The 19,711-nt window shown below is 47.0% G+C and overlaps 1 protein-coding gene across 2 annotated transcripts in view; it reads left to right on the plus strand.

The window, feature by feature from the left end:
- The first annotated feature begins 4,727 nt into the window (after positions 1–4,727).
- Ano4 (anoctamin 4) overlaps positions 4,728–19,711 on the plus strand; it is a 320,973-nt gene continuing 305,989 nt past the window's right edge. For both annotated transcript variants that reach the window (XM_041677181.1, XM_041677189.1), the window contains exons 1-2: positions 4,728–5,086; positions 18,476–18,559. In XM_041677181.1, the coding sequence (XP_041533115.1) occupies positions 4,966–5,086; positions 18,476–18,559 (205 nt within the window). In that variant the 5' untranslated portion in view covers positions 4,728–4,965. The remainder of the gene's footprint in view (positions 5,087–18,475; positions 18,560–19,711) is intronic.

A 19,711-nucleotide genomic window follows, 5' to 3' on the forward strand; every position in this document is an offset into this window, starting at 1 on the left:
AAAGGAAAAACTTCGAATTATCTGAGACACTATGCATTTCTGTCTTCTACCTGAGACATTGCATGCATTTCTGGTTTCTATCTGAGACATTGCATGCATTTCTGGTTTCTATCTGAGACACTGCATGCATTTCTGGTTTTTATCTGAGACACTGCATGCATTTCTGGTTTTTATCTGAGACACTGCATGAATTTCTGATTTCTATCTGAGACATTGCATGCATTTCTGTCTTCTACCTGAGACATTGCATGCATTTCTGGTTTCTACCCGAGACATTGTATGCATTTCTGTCTTCTTCCTGAGACATTGTATGCATTTCTGTCTTCTACCTGAGACACTGCATGCATTTCTGTCTTCTACCTGAGACATTGTAAGCATTTCTGGTTTCTACCTGAGACATTGCATGCATTTCTGTCTTCTACCTGAGACATTGCATGCATTTCTGGTTTCTACCTGAGACATTGCATGCATTTCTGGTATCTACCTGAGACATTGCATGCATTTCTGGCTTCTACCTGAGACATTGCATGCATTTCTGATTTCTATCTGAGACATTGCATGCATTTCTGGTTTCTATCTGAGACATTGCATGCATTTCTGGTTTCTATCTGAGACATTGCATGCATTTCTGGTTTCTATCTGAGACATTGCATGCATTTCTGGTTTCTATCTGAGACATTGCATGCATTTCTGGTTTCTATCTGAGACATTGCATGCATTTCTGGTTTATATCTGGGACACTGTAAGCATTTATTGGTTTTTAATCATCACTTGGCCCACAATAGATTGGTCCAGCCACATACAGTGATGACATGCACTTTGAGTGTTGGGGCAAATATTAATACTGTTCAGGTCTCAAATAATACTTGGTAAGAGAGATTGACCCACACCACTCTGACAGTAGAAATGATGCCGGGGGGGGGGCAGCAGAGAGTGAGAACTGGAAGAGGGAGCTAAGGCTTATTTGTCACCTAACACACTATAAGCAGAGCTAGCACTTTATTATATAATAAGTGAGAATCGTCAAAGATACACGCAATTACTCAGAGCACAGAGATCATCACGGAGAACACTTGTTCTAATGACCCGATAAGGTGGGCTGTTGCGCAAATGAAATTCAAACGTTCAGTTAAAAAGCCGTTTTTATATTTTTGTGGGTTTTTTTGAAAATATATTCTTAATATTTTGAGGATAAGTTTTAGACCTACTTAAAAATAATGCTTGCTGCCTTGGATCTCCTGGAATCTCCGCCACCCCCCCCCCATCCTAGAACCTAAAGGTCACTAACCTGCTTGATTTGTGGTGCCTGATGCAGTGTTAATTATTGCATATTCTGAATATCATTCTGCAGTGACAGGCGTGGAAAGATGAATGGGTAGGTGGTCTCTGGGTTCCTCCAGAGGATCTTGGTGTGGTAATAACAGCATGATCAGGCATTGGGAACTTCTTTTTGGCTAAAGGTGATTCGGCAAATGTCTCTCTCTATATCTGTTTGGCTACATAGGCCTTCTGGACACTGGAATCATGGGTATGGACCACTCATCTGCACCGAAGTCATTACTCTCAGCTCTATTTTATAGAAAACCAGAAGCCAGGAGTTGAGTTTCCACCAAGGTAACTAATGAGTGGCCCATTTACAGTGTACACTTGGGCTGACCCAGACCTTCTGGTCACCTCTACATCTCCCCGTGACTCTGCCTTCTGGGGGTCAGTGGTTAACATTGCTGTGTTACATTGGCCATGGTTCTGGGCAAAGCACTGTGGGTGAAATTAGGAAAAATAAGACCCCAATCCTGTTGGTGTATAGTTCACTGCTTTGAGAATTCGGCCAAGCTTCCCGCATCCCCTCCTACCCTGCTCTGAACAACACACATGTCCATTTCAGGAGACCATTTAACTGGCAAACTTCAGAGCAAATATAACAAATACATAGAACCCTTGATTTCATAGTGCCCACTGTGAATTAGTAAGGCAGTATTTTTTTTTAACCACTTACTAGGGCATGGAAAATGACTTTTGAAGGCACTTTTTAATTTTCTATGCAGGGGTGGAGGTATGTGGTGATGATGCTGTTCATGTGTAAGAACATAAAGAGATAAACTAGAACCCCACCAGATTATTCTGAATGTAAAATGTTAATTTAAGACCATTGCAAAAGAATCTGATGAGAGACAAGGGTCTGTCCTCGGAAAAAAAAAACACACGCCATTTGTAAAATATAATAAAGAAGGGGAATAGTTTTCTTGAATTCATCATGGGGAATACCACTTTTTGTTTCTGCTGGAAAGATTTGGAACACAGCTTTCATCAAGGTTACAGCAGTTCATATTTTATCCCTGAAAACAGGGCAGATGAATAAAACATAATGTTTGACGGACAGGCTTATCTTTAAGACAAGTTCTTGGCAACTTACAGATCCTGGACTCATCTTTCAAATGTCACTGCCTCAGGGAAGTCCCGTGTGAATCCTGCAGAGAGAGCCACTTGATACCCCAGGGAGCCTCTGTCCCTGCTTCATGGGGGACGTCACAACTCTCCATTTGCCTTGTTCCCTTCTGCAGCACCCAGTAGGCTGCTCCAAGGTCTCAGTCACACAACACAGGACCTGAGAACTATTACCAACCTCACAAAGGATGAGGTAGACTTTGTCATCAATTCCTCAAATAAAATAAAAATAAATACAAGGTGCAGAGTTCGCTACCTTATTTCTTCCAAAGGGTCTGAATACTTGAAGGACTTGCTTTCTCTGGGCAGAAGTAACCTTTTTTTTTTTTTTTTTTTTTTTTGATTTTTCGAGACAGGGTTTCTCCGTAGCTTTTTTTGGTTCCTGTCCTGGAACTAGCTCTTGTAGACCAGGCTGGCCTCGAACTCCCAGAGATCCGCCTGCCTCTGCCTCCTGAGTGCTGGGATTAAAGGCGTGCGCCACCACCGCCCGGCCAGAAGTAACCTTAAGAGAAGTGTAAGTTAATTAATTAGAGACGCCCTTTTAGTTCATGCTAATTAGAAAGACCTGCCAAGAAGAATTAAAGTACAATTTGTAACTCATTATTATGGTCTTTCCTCGAGACTCTACGCTAGCTGGGACAGTGGCAATAGGAGCGAGAACGAGAGGTCACAGCCAACACCACATGGCTTGGGGAGCACTGAGAGGAGGCAGAGGCAGCTTCAGGTTTCGGGAGGGCCGTCAGGATAGAGAACACACTGAGATGAGCATTCAGCCAAGGACGCTGAGGAGTGCTGGGTGGGGAAGGGTGCAGTGAGGTGGAATAAGGCTTCTGAGGCCCATGTGGAGGCTTGGAGGGTGCTTCCAGTCAGGAGCTCCACAGCAACCCACTGAAGGCTACACGGATGACTACAGATTCACGTCCAGGCTACACGGATGACCACAGATTCGTGTCCAGCCGTAAGTAGAGCTGGGCAGAGCCAAGGTGAAGAGACCCGGATGGAGAAGCTGCCTTCAACAGGGAGTAGAGGGGGAGCCTGGGGATGACACTGTCCAGAGCCCACTCAAGTCTCACGACAGTCCTGTGTGGTGGGCAAGGAGTGTTAACTCTGTAGATAGTGCCGTGGAGCTCTGAGAGGGTGTCTGGAGAAGGTCACCCAGCATGAAGGTAGCTGACAGAGACGCGGATAAAGCCTGACTACCTGGGGCTAGCCTGACCCTTCTCTGGCCCCGGCCTCCTTTCTTCCAAAAGGAGGAAGTGTGAGGACTGATGTCTTCTAGAGCCTGGCTCTCTGGTCACCTGCTGTACCCCGCTGCTCTAGGTCACCAGCCCAAAGGGAAGTGGAATTTGGAAGGCTGGGTTAGGCAAGGTCAGGCTAATCACTGAGTGTACGCTGCCAAGCATCTCGAAAAGCCTCCTAAAGAGCCTCCAGGTCTTGCCTCGCCAAATTTCTCCTCCTTGTTGTTGCCACACGAGGTGGCACAGTCCCAAGCATAGAAGACGAGCCTTGACAGCCTCTCTTCTATCCAAATTCACTGGTTCTGGTTCTTTTAGAGGTGGGATTGCCATCACCATCAGCCTGGTGTCACAATGTCAAGGGTGATCACTGCGTCCGCAAGACTGTACCGCTGGGAACTGCAAGGCCTCCAGGGCACCCAACCCAAGGGCCACCGTGTCACCTCTCCTTTTCTCGTGCTAAGCTGCCCACATCTGCTCCTGGCTTCTCAGCGCTCTCTCTCTCTCTCTCTCTCTCTCTCTCTCTCTCTCTCTCATCCACTCTCCACTGCCCAGCCAGGAGATTTCCAGACCAGTGTTCTCAAAACAGGATGTGTGGATTTGCAAAGAGGCACCCATCCAGTCATTCAGCAAACTATGTGCCATCCCCTCTCCAGGAGGCAAAGTCGTCAGGGCGGGACAGAAAGCTGCTCACAACTTCCAAAGTCCCACTAAAGGTGATGGGCAACGTGCTGGGATGGGCCTGAACTGCTGCGGTCAGAATTATGGACTTGGTGCTCCCTGTTCACCCTAAAAGTCCTCCAGTCAAGGTTGCCACTCTCCCCTGGGCTTTGGCTTCCGTAGAGGCCAGGCCAACCCCTTCTAAGCCCGTCCCCTGGGCTGGGCATAGTGCCTGAGAGACCGTCGGACCCACCCCCTGCGTCCTGAGCGCGCTCTCCAGCGGATCTCGCCTAGGGAGAGCCAGAGGTCTATTCAGGGAGGTTGTGGCGCCTCCCGGGACGCCCGGGCTCAGCCCGTACCACCTGGACCATCCCATCCTTCCGGGTTCAGGGCAGGGAGGCAGCTTTTGGCTCGCACCCAGCCGGGTCCCTCCGGCCTCCGCCCTCCTCTCGGCTCCGCTGCGGCCGCGGTTTGCATCCCCGCGGGGCGCCCCTGGAGCGCGCCCGCTGCCCACGCCCTCTTCACCGAGTCCGGGCCAGGCTCCCACACGCCGCACCTCTCCGGAGCGTGGCGGGCTGACTGGGCATGCTCCGGAGCCCGGCCCCGTGCCGTGGGAGCCGAGCGCATGCACTCGCCGGGCCAGGGGCTTGCCGTCCAGGGGCGCGGCGCTCAGGCGGCCGCTCTTGCAGACGCGCTGGCCAGCCTGCGCCGGACGCGAGCCAGGATGGCCTCTCTCACCGCCTACGGTACGGCTGGCGGGCGGGCCGGCGGGGCGTGGGACCGAACCGGCACCCCGGGAAACTTCGGGTTCGAGTATGTCTGCGGGGCTGCCAGGCAGGGAGCCAAACCCTTGGGCTCAGGGACCCACTTCCGCGGCAAAGGGAGGCTGCTTGGGAACCAGGAGGCGGGCACCTGCCAGTTGAGCCCCTGGGGACCCCAAAAGGCTCACATTGGGGAGCTTCGGGGCTCCAGAAAAATTCCACTCTCAGTGGAGTTCTCACAAGGGACGCGGGGTGTCAGATTCTGCTTAGGGTTTGAGCCTTGAACTTGAGGGACACGCGTTCGTTCTGAGGCAGTCTTGTCCCTGTCTGACCTTGGGCAAGTTATTTAAACTTTTCGGCTCCAGCACGTCTCCATCTGTAAAAGTGAGGCGAGAACATCCCTGACAGATGCCGTGGAGTTAAAATAATATGCACTGATTTTTTTTTTTTGATGCAAAAGGGAAATTAGATTGAGGCAAATAAAAGTTCTGAGGCAATCGAAGGTGTGATTCCCTCACCCCTTTTCTCGATTAAAGAATATGTATCTGAGTACTTAGAAGTCTACAGACATGTGAAGACATGGCACAGTGCTAAAAGCAGTCTCAGTGAAGGCTTGAGATCCTGCGAGCAATCCTAGCAGGGCAATTTCGTTCAACATTCCTGCTTGTGTGGGGAAAAAAAAAGCCATTCTCCCCAGTCCTTTATCAGGAAGGCTGCTGAGCGTGGGTTTATCGGAAGCAAGCTTGCAGGCTGCCCGCCCGCCCTTCCCCTGCGTGCAGTCAGCTGTGATAACATCTAGATTTTTGAGTTTCAAGGAGAAGGTTGTGAGCAGTCTTGGGGGTGTTTTGCAGGGACCCTTGGAAGTCGGCGATGCTGGGAGGCAATGGGTGCTCCTGGTTGTTGAGGTTTTGGTCCCCAGGCCTGTGATGTCTGTCCCCTGATCTTTTCCCCAAGGTTAAAGGGGGGAGGTCTCTCTCTCTCTCTCTCTGATGATTTGGGTATCTCACGGTATTTGATATTGATCCTTGGGAACCACTAACTCACCGTGACTACATCATAAAGGACATACAGAGTGGCCTGTGCTTTACTTTTCATTCAAAACAATTTTTTTCCTTTTTATTCTGAAATGTGATTGTTCATATTCCTTACCCATCTGACATACAACTTCTTCTTTCCTGTGTTCCTATGTGGGGGAGAATTCAATATCCTGAAGGTGTTTTAGGCATATTCACTTGCCAAAATCTCACTAAATTTGCACCTTTTCCTCTCAAAGGGTCTAACTTCTGTTTTTTTTTTTAAGTCACTATAGATGCTGCCCTCAGGATACCTTCAGGAATAGGTTTACATAATAACCAGTTTTATAAGTTTCTAGAAACTTGAGAGATTCACTGGGCATCCAGGTGGGAAAACGAAGTCATAATAAGTGAAATTACTGTGAAAAGCAAGCATATTCAGTAATCAGAGGAAATGGGGGCTGATTAACTTGGGGGTACTTAAGAATCGCGCGGGTTCTTTACGCACTTAAAGGCAAGTAAACTGATTTAAATACAGTATCAGTTAGAATTTGCGTTATTTTAAATATTCTCCTTCTTTCCCTCTTCCTAACGTGTGCATACAGTTGGCTACCAAGTCCATGTTAAGGCTTAGGTTCGTGGTGACATGACTTCAGGTGTCTCTCTGGTGGATTAGTCCGCCAGAGTTTTCAGCTTACGGAAGCACCTAAAGAAAAACAGATCGGAGCACATGCAGTATGTTCTCTGCTTGTGGAATGGTCTGAAGATCATGATCTGACGTGTTTGGTGGGGCTTCGGAGCCTTCTACACACATCGTTTTCCAGACACTCGAACTGCTTGTAAAAATGCTCCGTTTCAGTTCTACTTTGGATAGGGGTTTAGGTAGTATTGACAGAGAATGGTTGGAAGCAATTATTTTTTGCCTAGAGTGCAGAAAATCTAACTTTTATATTCATTTGATTGATCTAATAAATGCCTCAATCCTACTGTTAGCACTGGGGCTACCCAGAGAATGAACAGTTTACAGGGTAGATCGCATGTTTTAGGTTAGCGAGGTCTGGCTTCTGTACCCAGAGGATGAAGAGCTCGGGTGTTGTGTTAGAGAGATCTGCCTTATGTATGCATCTTAGCTGCAGCAGATGCAGTAACCTTTGTTCCCTTTCAGTATGTCTTTTCCCATACAGGATTAGAACATGCTCTTTCTATATTTTAAGATGAATTTTTCTTTTAGGCCACTGTCTAAACTCAAACATTCTAGGAATGTGAGGGAAGGGGGTAGTATATAATTGTGACAAGCTCTTTGATAAACATCTGTTCCCTGGACAGGGTGATTTGTAAGACTTGGTTGTTAAAGCTTCAACCCTTTATACTCACTATCGAAATTCCTTTTCTTGTCCTTTAAATAGTTAGGCTCCTAACCACTTTTAGCTCGTTACATAACAATATGTACAAGGCTAAGGATGGGTGACAGTCCTGTCTTGGAGAGAAATGCCTGGCCGTGCAGTAGAAAGCAAGGAGTCATGTCCCTGTCTGATCCAGGAAGAGCCTCGTCTTTGGACCTGCAGGGATGGCCTTGAGTGGCAATCTGGGATCTCAAGGATGCTCAATAAGGAACTCAGAGAGGTGATGTAGTGGCTATTTCATGCAGGGAAGGCCTCTCTGGGGAGATGCTCCTACAGAGACCCAAGTGGTTAGGAGAGAAGGAGCAGGGCGTTCCACTGTATTGTGTGTGTCTGGGGCGGGGGTGGGCTAGATGGTTGCTAAAATATCCTAAGTGTAAAAAGAGCCCATGGCAGAAATGAGTGGTCACATTCAAGGCTGGTCAGAAGGCAGTGTGGCTAGAGCAGAGAGACCAAGCAGAAGACAGGAAGATCACACAGTCATAGCTGGCTGTGTTGTGACCGCGCATCCTTGCTTTTCCTAAGTTCCTTGTTTTCTGACTCTTTGGTGTAAGTCGGTGTTCATCTAGGGTTTGACCTTGACCTTTTATGACTCCACTTTCAGTTATATAGTTGGGTATATACTTATCAAGGGCTCCAGGGGCAGACTTTGTCTCTTAGTGAGAGGCCTGACTTGGGGGAACGAAGTCTCCTGGTGTTAAGTAGAATGTGAGGTGTGCCTGGACACAAAGATTAATAATACTGCTTGATGTGAGCTACCCCAGCAGTTCATCATGAAAGACCATTCCAGAAGCTAGCCCCGTGCTAACCCCATTCATTTGAAGAGATAGTGGCACAGACAGGCTAAGGAACTGGCTCAGCCTCTGTTGGTGAGGGAGCCCACATGCCGATGTAGGGAGTTTGGCTCTAAAGCCTGGAAGTGAATGGGCGTCCTTAGGATGAGCAGGAAAGATGAAGCAACATATGTGTTCGTAGGAGCGTGGGTACTCCTTGCCGGAAGGCTGGCTGGAGCCACGGCTAGAAGGCAGTGGCTATCCAGGCCAGTACTTCTGATTGGAAGAGGGCACAGGTGGACTGCCGTGGGAGGCACTCAGTGCTGTGTGCGAATCAAGGGAGCCTTGAACAAGGAGCCCAGGTTGTCATTTCTCCTTCTTGACTTCATTTTCGTTCAAGTGTCTCCACATAGACATCGGCTCAGGACTTCTTTGATGCAGGAGCTGTGTGTGCCTCTCAGCTGTCTGCTAGACTTTTCTCCTTGCACGCCCCTTGACCGATGACAACTCAGTGTGTACACAACCCAGAATTCCTGTCTCCAGGGGATGGCTCCAACTGCGGGACTCAAACCATGTTCAGGCTCTAACTTGAGCCCAGGGCAGCCCAGGATGAAGGAAATGGCACCGTTTCTCTCCCGAAAGGCGGGTTTATTTTACTTTGACTCGTAGCTTGAAGGTGTAGTCCTTCGTGACTGGAGATTAGAACAGCCAGTCACATCACAGCCTCAGTCAGGAAGCCGAGAGACACGAACACTGGTTCTCAGCTAGCATGTCGGACATGTGTCTGGGACCTCATCTCATGGCATGGCCACTTACATCTGGGGAGCATCTTCCTGTCTCCTATCATCTAATCTAGAAAAGCTCCCAAGGTCATTCTAGCTCCTGTCAAATTGGCAGTCAGGATTCATCAATGTAGTCCACAGAGTCCCCAATCCATGCATGCCCAAACATGGCATGTTTGCATATAATCTGCATGCGTCCCCCTGTGTTCTTTACGTCATCTCTGTGCCTGTGATAATACCTAACCAATGAGATTACTACGGAAGTGGTTGTGTTGCTTAGACAGTGATAACAAGTGTTGTGGAATATTAATGTAAGACGTGTTACGTTCGTTTATGCAGCGGAATATTTGCTTAACGATGCAAAGAGGTGTTGCATTTGTTTGATTCAATACAGTTAACCCAGGTTCAGGAGGCTGAGTCAGCAAACAGCGGTCAGGAAGCGGTAGGGAGGAACCATGTGTAGCTAGGGTTCTTAAGTGGGGGCTGAGCAGCAGAAGGACGTCTGGTTTCTGGGGGAGACGGGATCTAGAATAGCAAGGTTAGCTGCTCGCTATTCAACTCTCTGAGAGAGCAGAATTCCACCTCAGCCTTAGAATACGGAGTTCTGCAGAGTGACAGAGATCTGGATAAAGTTGCCTTTAGCAGCTGTGATGGAGCTGGAGCCTGAGGGGACAGAATTCCCGCCTGACTGTGACCCATACGGCCAGTCCTGATAGCTGCTGAGTTGCAATTGAAGATTAGGACAGCCGTTGCTTAGGGGGCAGCTACTGAATGTAATGAAAAGTAACAAGTACGCACCCAATGTGTTAAAAAAAAAAAAGATATTTTCTGTGCTCAGCTGACTCCTTGGATGCAGAACCTGCAGGCGTGGAAGACTGACTGTTCTTTGTGTTAGCTATTAACCATCAACTGCCTCTTCCAGCCAAGAAACTCACCCACCAAGTCCTGTGGGTTCTTGTACTTAAGACATTCCACCTCGGTTTATCCCTCTCCCTTACCCCGACCAGCGCCATTGCTCAGATGAACACAGCAACAGCCTCTCAGCTGCTGGTCCAGCGTGCATACCTCATTCTGGGATTTTTCTGCCTGAAACTCTTTCCTGGCTCCCCTCTGCCGAGGAGAGGGATCTAGCCTGCCCACCTTTCTTGCCCTTGGTTACGTCTTACACTTTAGGGGAGCAGGTGATGAGTGCTTTTGGGGGTTTCCTGGGTGCATTCGCTGAAACACAGCTCCACCTTCCTCATCCAGGTCTCATGTCTTCTGAAATCTCCTTGTTATTTGTTCCCTCGTCCAGGACGTCTTAGGGTAAAGCTAAAGACGGATCTGCCTAGTAGCTTCTTGCTTCGTACTGCACCCAGTGCATTGTAAGAGCTCAGAGAGTACAAGCTCCATGTCTTCCATCTTTGCGTTCCAGGTGCCCAGCACTGTGCCTGGCATGTGGTCAGCCCTTGACTGCCTGCCTGCCTGGAGGACTGAGTGGACGCTAGAGTGGGCTATAGCAGAGAGCCCTCCAATGGTCCATCCTCCACTCCCAAGCTGTTGTCTTCCCTTTAGAGATGTCACCTCTGTGCACCCAAGGCTAGCCCTGAAACCCTGGGCTCAGATGGTCCTTTCTCTCCAGCTGCCTGAGTAGCTAGGATGGCAGGTGTGCCTGACTGTCCCCAACTTTATTCATACTTTAAAACTTTTATTTTTATTCTTTGGCCACTTTATAAACGTATATCGTGAATTTTAGTCCTTTTTGCCCCTTTGCTCTGTCTCATCCCCACTCCTTCTGCTGAAACTTTTATCCTATTTCTCAGCCAGTCCCTTCATGCTTGCGTGATGCATGGGTGCATGAGTGCATGTGTGCGTGTGTGTGTGTCCATCCCAGAACTTGGAGTTGTCTGCATGCACAACGGTCGGAATCTCCTGGAGCATGGGCAGCGTATCAGCAGCTACACCATTAAAGACAGTATTGCCCAAATCATTGAGATTCCATCTTCCTATTGAAATGTGCAAACAAAACAGCCTTCTTGAGCTTCCAAAATGCAGCGACATCCTGAAGAGGAAAAAAAAAAACAAGCATTCTTGCTACAGTGAAATGAGACCCATGCTCACTGGCTAGGAGTCATGTTTCACTACAGATGACACTGGGGAGCTCTTTGAGGACTTCTGCCCAATGCAGCCATCACCACCTGGCATGCTTGCTGTTATGCAAGACAGACCATCGTGGTCAACACTGATTAGGAGCCTTTGACTAAGGAGTTTCTGCAAAGTTTCTTCTTTGACCTTCAGCCCTTCACATTATGTAAGTTTCTTCTTAGGGTAAAAGTAAGTTGAAATTTTATTTTGATTCTATGAAGAGTCATTTTACTTCTCTCATGTAAACATTATATATGCACGTTTCAATAAAAGTGTCTTAGTATATTCCATACTAACATACCAACAGCAGACATTTGTTTCTAACAGGTTCTTCAGGGTGGAAAGTCCAAGATTAAGGTGCTGGCCGATCCCGTGTCTAGTAACGGACACTTCCTGGCTTGCAGATAGTTGCCTCCTCATTGTGGTTGGCTTGTGCCCTCCTAGGTGTGTGCTCATAGGGAGAACAATATATTTGTTTTCTTTGTGTCCACCGATATCACCGTGAGGGTCCTACATTCTAAAGCCAGTTCTTTCCTAAAGAGCCTATACCATATACCAGTGCGTTGGGGGTTACAGCTTCAACATGTGCTAATGAAAATCTCGGGACACAAACACCCAACTTGTAACAGACAATGCTGTGGATTTTTCTATGAGAATGTAGACTAGACAGATGCTCTACCCTTGGCTCCCAAGGAAAGTTCTAGAAGAAAGAATTCAGTCTACCCTCTGTGAAGGCTTACTATGCATTCAGTGTTGTGGTTTCTGGAAGTCCAAATACAACCTGCCTGTTTAATGAATCTTTCATTGTAATAGTAAGGCTCAGGTCTTTATTCTCTGGGGAAAATGAACTTGGAATGTGTGATTTTTTTTTTCAGCGTGGAACTGAGTGGGTTTAATGACAAAAGAGTTCTCTAATTAAGGTTCACGAAAGGGCTTCCGTTAGGGGGCTGTTGCTAGAGGGGATCCAAGAGAAGCAGCGGAGATAATGAGTGTCAGGCACGGTCCTTAAAATGCATGAACGGTGATTAAGGTGTTTGAAAGCTTTCTGGAGCCCTTTGGCAAACATTCGTTGCGCCTTGTGTCCGCTAGGCAGAGCCAGGCACTGTGCACCCAGCTGCCTGAGGGTTGCCTTTGCTCTTTAGGAATGTGGGTTTTCCTCAGGACAGGGAGAGGATGGTGAGGGTGGGTACTCCAGTCCTCCTGCAACCCGGGCTGACTTCCGGAAGGCGGCAAAGGTCGTACGGAGCTGTGAAAGCCAGGACATCCCGGGAGCAGAGTGGAGCGGGCCCACGTGACATGCTGTTTGCCTTTGTCAGAGCATTAAAGAGGTCCGCTTTTGTACAGAGGCAGACGCACTACACTCTGATGAATCTGTCAGCATCTCAGAGAGGACTCCCCGCACATCTGTGTGTCTCTGGCGCTGCTCTGTGTCTGCTGCTCACCGTCAGGCAGAGGTGCATTTTAGAACCGGTGACTATCAGTCACAATACAGAGAAGAAATAAAGAAGATATTAGAAATGTGTCCGTACAGCAAATGGGACATCACAGGACAGCATCCTTGTGGTTTATGGCAGTTTGAGCTGCGTCCCTCAAAACCCATCCCAGAGGTGATGCTGGTCTAACTTGCCATTTGCCTGGTGGTGTGAGGGCCCCACCACAGCTCCTGTTTGATGCACCTGTGGGCAATTTCCCTCAGCTGCTTTCTCCACAGATGTATGGCAAGGTGGAATGTGTCCTATGCTCATCTTGTGATCATTTTCGTTGGAGCGTAAACCAGGGATCTGGGCATCTTATTGGAAGGGTGTTACACTTCAGCTAAAAGGGCTCCTTTTAAAAAAGGGTCTCCCCTCCTCAGAGCAGATCTTTCTGAGGAACAACTGCTTGGGCAGCACCGTAGCTGTCAGCTGTCATCTCTCCCCGCGGCCTCAGGCTCTCTGTGCGCTGGGGTCTGACATTTCCTTGGGCTTTGTCCTTCCTGTCACTTTGTGCTTCTCCCAGCTCCCAGCACAAGCTAGATCACAGAGACCCTTAAACATATCTTTGGTTGGTTCCCAAGCCTTTGGAATATTGCCTCCAAATGCTGAAGTTATGCTGTGGAGAGATGCCTCTTGTTTTAATGAGGTGGCAAATCCCATGGGTATCTTGTTGAAATGGAGATCTTGATTTGTAGTTCTTGGGTGCGTGCGTGCGCGCGCACGCGCGCACGCACACACACACACACACACACACACACACACACAAAGAGTCACCAATCTTTCCTTGCTCCATTGTCCAAAAAGAATACACATGATATCACAGATTGAAGTTGGAAGATATAACCTTTGGGGATGTTGATTTGTCTTGTAATTGTTGAGATTTACTGTATGATCTAATGTATCATCAAGTCTTGTCGAAGTTCACTACAGGCTTACTAGTTAAAAATGCGAAAGGGCTGATAAGATGTCTCAGCGGGTGAAGGAGCTTTCCACCAAGACTGCTGGCCTGAATTCTGTCTCAGGAACTGGCTCTCTCTGACCTTCATACGTGTGCTATGACATGTGTGCACATCAGACACACACACACACACACAATGTAATAAAAGAGATTAAGAATGTGCATTCTCTGTCAGGAGTGAGGACTAAACTGAGATTATTTATGTTACTTAACTTTTCTGTGTTTGTGAAGCCAGAGGTCAACATTGGGCGTCTTTCTTTGCTTGCTCTCAACCTTTATTTTCGAAACAGGGCCTCTCACAGAACCTGAAGCTCATTGGTTAGGCTGGACTGGTGGTCAGTGGGTTTCAGGGATCCACTGGTCTTTGCAAGCCTGCCCTCCAAATGCTGGGGTCACAAGAGCATGCCTCCGTGCCTGGCTTTTCTTAGGGTTCAGTGATCCAGACTCAGATTGTCATGTTTACCCAGCAGGTACTCCACCTGCTGAGTCATCTCCCTAGACCTCTGCTAAGGCTGAAAAAGTGTCTTGTTAGCATATGTTAACCGTGCATGATAAAGAGTTTCATGCATATGCATAATGCATTTTGATCATCCTGACCCCCACCAACCTTCCTTCCTGTCTTTTTCGCGCGCACATATGTGTGTGTGTGTGTGTGCGCGCACTAAATTCTTACTTGTCCAACCAGTCATTAAATCTTTGTTAAACTCTCCCATCTGATGCTGGATTTGCCAATCTTTGTAGTGTCATATAGCGATAGATTAATTTCCATTTTGTCATATGTTTTGTAGTTACTGTGAATGCACAGCTGTGAGCTTTTCATATCTTCCTGGAGAATTGAACCCCGAGATGTCTGTGGCCATTACTGATTCTCTGGTGGCCTGTTCCTCTGCAGGCGACCCATACCGTGGGTTAATTTGGGATAATATTTGCTTGCTCTCTGTTACCATTTCAGCTCGGAGTCCATATCCGTTTCTATCTGTCACTTCCGTGTTCCTTGCATCATATTTTAGATGTTTCTTTCATAAACAATGTTTGTTTTTGTAAATCAATCTCATGGTGTTTTGAACGGCAGCATGAAGGCGTTTGCATGTACGTGGTCACTAATAGGCACGGGTGTTCTCCTAGCTTCTCACTTCTTACTGCCTTTTCTTCTACACAATTTTCTTATTTCCTTTTACTAATTTGAACTTTTTATTACATCTGGTCTCTCATCCTCTACCCCACTTCTACTCCTGAGCCCGTTGAAGGGTTCTGGAAATTTGTGGTTTTCCATTGCTTTTTATAATTGCTCTTGTGCCTTTACTTAAAAGCTCTTCCTTCCTTCCTTCCTTCCTTCCTTCCTTTCTTCCATTCTTTTTTCTTCAAGGTAGGGTTTCTCTGTGTAACAGACCTAGCTGTCCTGGAACTCGCTCTGTAGACCAGGCTGATCTCGAACTCACAGAGATCTGCCTGCCTCTGCCTCCCTAGTGCCGGGATTACAGGTGTGCATCACCACAGCCAGGCTTACTTAAACTTTCTTTTTTTTTAACTTTCTTTTTGTTTTATTGAGAAAAAAACAATTTCCGCCTCCTCCCAGCCTCCCACTCCTCCCCCCCACTCCTCTCCCTCTCCCCCCACTCCTCTCCCCCTCCCTCTCAAGTCTGAAGAGCAGTCAGGGTTCCTTGCCCTGTGGAAAGTCCAAAGTCCTCCCCCCCACAACTTAAACTTTCTTGATGTTAGGTGTTCTCATCATATTTTTTAAGTTGTTCTAGATTTACTGTGTTAACTCTTCCGTGAGTAATACTTTGGCTTTTGAGCACCGGCCTTCTTGCATATTTTTATTGCTTAGTGCTTTAAGTTTTTTAAACCTCTCAGATCAGACTAATCATTATTCTATAGTCATAATTTTTGTTCCTCATCCCTTACATGTACCAGATTTTTGTGGAAGGACTTGTCACGTCCAGTTCTCCCTTTCTCTCCCTCAATCAGATGAAAGGTGAGCTTGTGTGACGTCTGATTTTGTTGTTGTTGTGCTAGTCAGATCTTGTTGTTTGAGGCAAAAGTGCTAATTTGCTCCCATTTCCAGCCTACAGACAGATTCTGTTACCCTTAGCCCCCTTGCTTAGAACAACAAATAAATGACTTTCAGAGGCACAGTGCGGATCAGGGACAACTTCACAGACACAGCTTGCTTGCATAATCTGCTCTTCTTCTGCGTTTGTCTCCGTTATCAATTACTTTTCTTTTTTTTCTGTATAAAAATAGCCAACAGTTTATTTTTTTTCCCTTTTTTTCCTCTTAAATCTTTTCGCAAAGAACTTCAGCTAGGATATTGACTGGGGTATGGACCATCTATCTTTGCTGGTATTTTTTCCAGTCTCTCAGGCTGGTTTTAATTATTTTTTCTGGTGTGAGTCATGACCCCTTCGTGGGGTTGAAATGACCACAGATAATTTTTCCATTCTCTCAGGCTGGCTTTAATTATCTTTCTAGTGTGGGTCATGACCCTAAGGCTATCAGAAAACATAGATATTTACATTATGATTCATAACAGTAGCAAAATCACAGTTATGAAGTGGCAATGAAATAAATTTATGGTGGGGGGGTCACCACAACATGAGGAACTGTATTAAAGGGTCGCAGCATCGGGAAGGTTGAGAACCACTGGGCCGACACTTCTACCTTCTCTTTCTCTTACTTTTGGTGCTGAATTGACACTCCAGATTTGTCCCACCTCAATATCCACCCTCTGGATTTCTTTGTAAAAGTTATGAACTATAACTTTTGCATAAGTGGGGAAGAGAAGTTTATAATTAAATGCATAGTCGCAAGATGAACCCCGCGGGACCACGACCCAGGCCCAGTAACAAAGCGTATCCGACGAGACCTAGCCATGCCCTACACCCTTTCAGGATTAAGCTCTCTTTCCCTACCACTGTGCTCACTTGAGTGGAAGTTATTTTTATTATTTTTGCATGCAGGTTCACTGTCCACGTATGACTCCATGAGCCATGTGATTCAGTTCTGTTTTTACTCAGGTGTTTTTGATTGCGTATTAGCATGTGTGTTCATGTGTGTCTGCATGTATTGCAGCTGCATGTGGAGGCCAGAGGACACCTCTTGAGTTGTTTATTTTTTGGGGGCACCGTGCCAGGCAGGTTAGGCTGGCTAACCAGCGAGCCCCAGGGCCTGTCTGTCTCCAACCTTCTGTGTGTCTCTTGGTGGGGTTGCACAAAATACCACCATGCTGGGGGCTTTGTTTTTTTTTTTATCATGGGTTCTGTGGAATCCACCTTAGCTCCTCATACTCGAAAGACGCTTTACCGACTGCAGTGTCATCCCAGCCCCTGTCCTTCGAGTTTTCGGGAACAGAACCACCACGTGTATTGTTTATTGTTTTATTCAACAGTGTGTGAATGAGGCTAACCCATGACACTTTAGGGGCCTTTCAGCCATTCGTTTTCTTTTTCATCTAACATTCTAATGTCATGATGTTTTATAGATATGCTTAGTCTTTTGAAAATATCGAAAAGGGACAATAGTCAACGCCAAGCAAGTGTTTCACGCTGCTAGATGTGGTTATAGAAAGACTCTGTTATTAGCTGATTTAATGCTCACACAGTAGGTCAAGTGCCTTTGTTATCCCCCACCTTTTCTACAAAGGAAAAGAGACCTATAGAGAAATAACACGCCAAAGCATCAGAGTGGGGTGTCTTATATCTGTCTGTCTGTCTGTCTATCATCTATCTATCTATCTATCTATCTATCTATCTATCATCTATCTATTATCCATCCATCTATCTTTCTATCATCTATCTAATTATCTGTCATCTATCTATTATCCACCCATCCATCTATCTCTATCATCTGTCTATCTACCTATCTATCTATCTATCTATCTATCTATCTATCTATCCATCCTGACTCCAGGATCTACAGACTTCATTGACTTCATTCAGTTTCAACTTTTTCCACTGGTTACATGCTATTTCTATTTCCTTGAAATTGCTTCCTCGAGGACAAAATCAATATTAAGACTCTCCTGAAAAGTCTGTTTTAAGCGCCATACTTAAGTTTTTGATGGCTGTTTTCTGTTTGAAGCCAGTAGGAGTGTGCACCTTTCTCCACACGGTGCCCTTGTGTCACGAACTGCCATGCTTCTTCCAACGCTAGCTGTCCGACATACCATTGAGAGCGGGGTGTTTCTGCCTTCCCGGTCCGTTCACAGCTTTCCTTCCCAGGCATGCGCTTCTAGTTCAAGCCTCCTGCTTTTGTAGTGACTCCGAGTTTTCAGTATGCTTTTCTCCTTCGTGTCTGTTCTCCGTTCCCATTCACAGCCCCCCTTCACTAATAGATGTTTGCTCTCGGTCTGTGTTGTGTGCATTTTCGATGCCTTGCTCCCTTATAGATCTCCTTCCCGAACTCTTCTGAGGACAGGCGGCTAGTGAAGGTTTTGGAGAGAATCTGGAATGACACCTTTAGGGCAGGTAGACGCGCTGGCTAAAGCTTTAGGACTGACTTTGGTTGAGCCAGCAGATTCCACACCCGCGGCCTTGTGTACCAGGTGTACGTTTTCTGTGGCGGATGCAAATCTTAGGAGCTGTATGTCAGCTCCCGGTGCCTCAGGTCAGCCCGAGAAGCTGCCCTGTTCAGGTGGAGACAATAATACTGCAAGGCGTTGAACAGCTTGAACAAGTTAAAGAACTCCGTGGAGCCTAATGCCCACGAATGCCCACGAGCCAGCGGGTGCGTACGAGAGCACCTGTGTCGTCACAGACGCAGAACTGGCTTTATTCTTTTTCTCCGTCACCAGCTTGCGTCGTGGTCATGGCAACCGTGAAGCTAACCTTCTTGTCCTATCTCTTGACAGACAAGGACGTGAGCAGTGCGAGTTATAACCTGTCGTCAGCAACAACGGGCAGCTACTACAGCTGTGTCAGCCAGATCACCATAGGTGAGCGATTGCCGCGAGAATTATATAACACGGGTAAACCTGGGTGGCTTAGGAAGAAAATGTTCCTGCGTGAGATTGCTGGCAGGCTCGCTTCCTGGGGCGCCCCCTTGTGGATGCTTGCTGCCATTGAAAGGAGTTGGAAAAACTAGTCTGTGGTCTTTTCCTGCTTTAATAAGTTTCAAACATTTATTTGATTTACTCCGGCAGTGGTGGCGCACGCCTTTAATCCCAGAACTAAGGAGGCAGAGACAGGTGGATCTCTGAGTTAGAGACCAGCCTGGTCTACACAGAGAGAGTTCCAGGACAGGCTTCAAAGTCACAGAGAAACCCTGTCTCGAAACCAAAACGAGACATTTGCTTTAGCACGTTGGTTGGTGTGTCCCATAACGAAGGTCCGTTCCAATACCTTTGGAGTATTAATAAATATTCTTTTAGAAAGAAACCTTCTGTAACTGCAAAAAGGAAACTAATGTCATGAAATACTACCTGGATTTTTTCCCCCCACCGATTCTTGGAGTAAAGGTGTGTCCTTTCTGGTCTGACGATCATGGGAAGCAGGTATCAGTGCCGTACTAAAAACCCAAAGCCAGACTCTCTGTTAGGTTCTGGGCGAAAGAGACCCAGACAGATATAATATTCTCCACCTCCTCGGATGGCCTTAGGCACCGATTCAGATTTCTACTTTCAGCCGGCCGTAAGGTGTTCTGTGGTCTGAGGAATCCTGTGTGTACTAGCCACCCTGTCCCTTCCTTCTAAGAAATGCCATCTCCACCCCCTGCAGCCTGTGGCATTGGGAATTTGATATCCGCAGATGGGGCACGCTGCTCTCTTCCCTGCCTGCCTCAAAGCCCACGGAACCCACAGTCTGTGGGCAGAGCTCAGTGTGTGCCCCGAACTCTCTCCTACTTCCTTTCCTTCTCGAGCTTCAGTGCATTTATTGTGCCCTAAAGGGGAAGACTAACCTCCTTTATTTTTCTGTTTGCTGAGGCTGCCCTCTCCACTTCTTTCAAAATGTTGAGTCTAGACTCTCAGGCAGCGACTTAAAAAAAAAATAGTCGTAATCGTGACTTGTGTTTGTTTTGTATCTGTCAGCCGCTGCTGGCTTCCCATTCTCACCATTTTACCTGGCAGGAACTCTGTGAGAAGGTACCA

Source organism: Microtus oregoni, unplaced genomic scaffold (genome assembly GCF_018167655.1).
Source record: "Microtus oregoni isolate MIOR12 unplaced genomic scaffold, Mior012 000001F_ref0000356, whole genome shotgun sequence".
NCBI lineage: Eukaryota > Metazoa > Chordata > Mammalia > Rodentia > Cricetidae > Microtus > Microtus oregoni.